Here is a 4,875-nt window from a genome sequence, read left to right as displayed (position 1 = left end):
TTTTTTTGAGAAAGTAAAAATGCACAAAGTTTCCTGTAAGGGGTAGGTTTAGGGGTAGGGTTGGTGTAGGGCAATAGCACATACAGTTTGTACAGTATAAAAACCATTACGCCTATGGAATGTCCCCATAAAACATGGAAACACAACATGTGTGTGTGTGTGTGTATACTTTTATTCAGCAAGGATGTGTTAAATTGATATAAAAAGTGATAGTAAAGACATATTGTTAGAAAAGATTTCTGTTTGGAAGATGCTGCTCTTTTTAACTTTTTATTCATCAAAGAATCCTGAAAAAAGTATCACAGTTTCAAAAAAAAAAAAAAAAAAAATGAAGCAGCACAAGTTTCCAACATTGATAATAAATCGGAATGCTTTCTGAAGGATCACGTGACACTGAAGACTGGCGTAATGATGCTGAAAATTCAGCTTTGCATCGCAGGAATAAATTATATTTTAAAGTATATTCAAATAGAATACAGTTATTTAAAATTGCAATAATAATTCACAATTTTACTTTTTTTTTCTGTATTTTTGATCGTATTTTTTGATATATATATACTGTATATCAGGCCTAATTAAGACTTTTAATCAAATATAATTATAACTAAATTATGCAGAATAAAGACAAGATCTAAGTACGAATGCTTTGAAATTAGTACAGAAATATAAATTGTGCCAACATTTAGGTTACAGATCTGACTGATGTGTATTGCCTGCTGTCTTTTTCAGTTTGTTGTCTGGTGTTTTTCTTTATGATCGTGGTGCTGCTGTTGATCCTGTACCGGAAGGTTCCTCTCTGCTGCAAAATGAGGGTTTATCAGGAATCTCGTACTGACATGGTAAGACTTTCATACTTCAAGGACTTCAGTTCTCAGTTTAGTTTCATTAAGTATCAACCCTGCCTCAGATGTTTCTCCTAAAAAGACACAAACGAGACAATTGCTGACTTATAAAATTAGTGTGAGACTTTGGTCTTGGAGCAATGGGAAATGCTCAAGTTCATATTGATATTTCTGTCTTTCTCGGAGCACACAGTTTGAGACATTGTTGAGTGCAAGTCTTCTAAATCTGCATCTCATTAGGGACAATTTAGACATTAATGAGATGTCGTGTTTTCCTTTCTAATGGGACCTGAAATTATTATTTTTTTGCTGTTTACCAAGTAATGTTGGCAGCTGAAAATATAGTTAAAGTGTTACAATTGAAAACTGTACTTAAGTGTGTCGTGAAACATTGTCATGAAAGTGTCTCTCTTTAGGTACACTTTTATTTCATTAATATATTATCTGCAAGTAAAAATACACTTTTAAGATTTGAAGTACACTACAAGTGCACATTCAATGCAATTACGTGCACTTCTTTTCCACAAAGGTGGAGAAAAAGTATCAAATCACAAAGAGTATGTTGCCATATGGCTACACCATGCGGTAGAGGGTTAAAGTGTTACATGTGCCCTAGTTTGATAATTTTGCAAATGAAGAACGTCTCCTACCGTTTGAGTTATCAATGTTTGGTATACTTACACACAAACAGAGATTACATATTATCTTTTTCCTAACTGTGCTAAACTTTCAAGAGCTTTATCATGTGCTGTGCCAAACACTGTGACTCAATAAAGGTTGTATTGTTAACGTCAGCTATGATCGTAAGCAAAATAAATGATCTTAAGCAACGTAAGCAAGAAGTTAGAGCTTCAAATGTTAAAAACGTTAGTCAACGATTTAACTCTTAAATTTTGAGGACCAAAAAGTAATACTAATTTTAGACAACTGTAAGAAGAGAAACAGTATCTGACATCTAAAACTGAATCAGAGCACAAACTGTCTAGATTCATTTGAGTCAGTTCTGTGAAGCATCTAAACATACAGTTCTGTTAGAGAGGAGTACAAAACAGCGTGACCGTTCCCCTGACTATGACAGTTACCAGTGCTCAAGGAAAGTTACACAGTAATCAGATATTAAACAGGAGTAAAACTCCAGCGTGAAGATGTCTGCCCTTGCACACTTTAGCATACTTTTAAAAAAGAGAACCTATTTTGGAAATAATACACTTTAAAAGAATATACTAATATGTGAGAGTTTTCAGACACTTAACTGCATGTTAAGTGCAATTCAATGAAAATGTTGATACATCTGACATTAGAGTGCTTTTTGACCTACTTAGGTAGAACTTTATACTTTTAACATCTTTATATGTAATTTAATAAATCATTTGACATTATTAAAAATGGCACTTTAAAAAAAAAAGTGAAGTCATGAAAGTATCTCTCTTTAAATGTTCACTTAAGTGGTCATTAATTTCATTAATATATCATCTGCAAGCAGTGTTGGGCAAGTTACTCTAAAATGTAATTAATTTCTAGCTATTAATTACATATTCAACAGTGTAATTAGATTACTGTACTAATTACTCGCTCTAAAAAGTATTGCATTACTTATTACTAATTACTTTCTAAGTCCCATATCAACCTCAACCAGTTGAACAATAGACATGAAACTAAAAATAAACAATACAAAATTGCATAAATTATTCTTGAACTGACCAAAGTATTTAAAGGGAGAAGGTTACATTAAAAACATATATTTTAACATTATGTTACATTTTGATGTTAAATCCACTATTGTTCTATACAGTATTTAATGTAATTACATCAGAAGTAACTGTAATTAAACTACAGAAAAAACTAAGAGTAAACCCTTACTTTTTTCATGGGAAAAGTAATTAAATGACAGTAATTAATTACTTAGTAATACATTACACTCAAAACTGTCTGCAAGTACAGCTATACGGTAACACTTTAGTTTAGGGACCAAATCTATTAACTAGTTGCTTATTAGCATGCCTTTTATTAAGATATTGGCTGTTTATTAGTATTTATAAAGCACAAATTCTGCATGACCATGTTCTACATCTCCAATAACTAAACTTAACAACTACCTTACTAACTATTAATAAGCAGCAAATTAGGAGTTTATTGAGGCAAAAGTTGTACGTAATGGTTTGTTAATAGTGAGAATTGGACCTTAAAATGAAGTGTGACCAAATTAACACTCCAAAGAGAAAGGAAAAATTGAAATCGCATCATATGACCCCTTTAAGATTAGAAGTACATTACAAGTGCCCATTCAGTGCAAATAATTGTTCTTCTTTTTCAAATTTTGCTAAAAGGTTGCTATTTTATGACTCGAGACTTTTTATAGTTCTCTGTAGTATCAAGTATCAATTCGCCTGTTTCTCCTAATATTCCTCTTGAGAAATTAAAATAGAAACCATTCAGAATGACAGCAAATGCTGATAGCAGAGCTCTAATAATTTGATCCTGTATCAGTTTGATTCATTCATACTGAAATCTCTGATGTGATATCATGGCAAATTTGAGCACATTGATGACATCTTTTGTGGCAGAGAAATGTGAGATTATTGAGGTCTGATTTCAGCTCAATGGATTTAAACTAGTGCTGTCAAACGATTAATCGCATCCAAAATAAAAGTTTTTGTTTACATAATATATGTATGTGTACTGTGTTTATGTATTATGTATATATAAATACACACATACAGTATATATTTTGAAAATATTTATATGTATATACATTTATATATTTATATTATTATATTTTATATTATATATAAATATATTTAACACATAAACGTAAAAGTTTTTCATAAATATATACATGCATGTGTTTGTACTTATATATACATAATAAATACACACAGTATACACACATGTATTATGTAAACAAAAACTTTTATTTTGGATGCGATTAATCGTTTGACAGCACTAGTTTAAACGTTAAAGTTTGGTAAACAGGTTTTGAAAGTTTGAAGCTGTTATTGGTAGCTGAACATATTATTGAATTAGACAAAATATAACAAAAAAAACCCACACATTTACTGTATATGGAAATTTCAGTGGAGTTCTGCAGGCGCAGGTTCCATGTGGGCCAAGGCTACTTGTGTATCATCTAATAAACAAAGAATAATAACTCTGCACACTGAAATTACAGCTCCCAAAAATGTTAATATTTCCAAAAACAGCACAACAGTGTCAGAGCGTTTCTCCTTTTCGTTTCCAGTCCTCAGGATGTGGGTCTTGAAAGCAGATGTTAGATTAAACTGAGAGCGCTGCGTTTATCTGCTGTGTTCTGGTCGTAAAGCAGATCCCTCATACTTTGTGACTTACCCTCAAGTCATACCTCATCCTCTGCATTTCCTTTTCCTGTTCACTTTCAACCTTAACCATTCCCCCCGAGAGCATTTTAACCTTATCTTAGCAGCACAGGGAAACTGCCTCCCCATTCTTCCTCCCACAAAGAGGAAATGCAAAAACATGTCTGTTAGTTAAACTGTGGTGAAGACAGATGTGAGGTACTGGTTAAATGAGGCACAGAAGAGGTCTGTGATGAAATCAGCCTCTCTTTGACCACATACACACAATAAAGTTTTAGGAGTGGCCACCATATTTAAATCAGGCAGATTTTAGATCAAACACACCTGAAGCATCCTTACATGCACACCGTTACGCTGATAACTAGCAAAGATCAGTTTATTGAAATAACCAATTTTACTAGTTTGCATGCAAACCATGACTTCAATGTCACTATCATAAAGTTTCAGATAACTCTCCCAGTCTTTGTTTTGTTTCAAACAAAAATAACTTTATTCAGCAATTTCTTCTCTTCCGTGTCAATCTTCGATGCGCATTCAAGATAGTACCGTGACACATGCGTGTGATGCTGCTGATGGAGAAGCCAGTGTTCTGACGTAGAACGTCCATCACTCTTAGTTCATCGTCTGGTTCAATTCTGGTTCAAATAAGTAAGGATGGGCAAAAAAAATGGTAAAACATGTGTAGCCTGAATGCACTGTAA

At 32.8% G+C, this 4,875-nt stretch overlaps 1 protein-coding gene across 1 annotated transcript in view; it reads left to right on the top strand.

Moving 5' to 3' along the window:
* LOC107665706 (uncharacterized) overlaps positions 1–4,875 on the top strand; it is a 17,296-nt gene that overhangs the window by 574 nt on the left and 11,847 nt on the right. Inside the window, exon 2 of the mRNA XM_016456705.1 lies at positions 730–839. Within this exon, the coding sequence (XP_016312191.1) occupies positions 730–839 (110 nt within the window). The remainder of the gene's footprint in view (positions 1–729; positions 840–4,875) is intronic.

Source organism: Sinocyclocheilus anshuiensis, unplaced genomic scaffold (assembly GCF_001515605.1).
Source record: "Sinocyclocheilus anshuiensis isolate Anshui unplaced genomic scaffold, SAMN03320099.WGS_v1.1 scaffold229, whole genome shotgun sequence".
Classification (NCBI taxonomy): domain Eukaryota; kingdom Metazoa; phylum Chordata; class Actinopteri; order Cypriniformes; family Cyprinidae; genus Sinocyclocheilus; species Sinocyclocheilus anshuiensis.
This window is presented reverse-complemented; position numbering and strand designations above follow the sequence as displayed.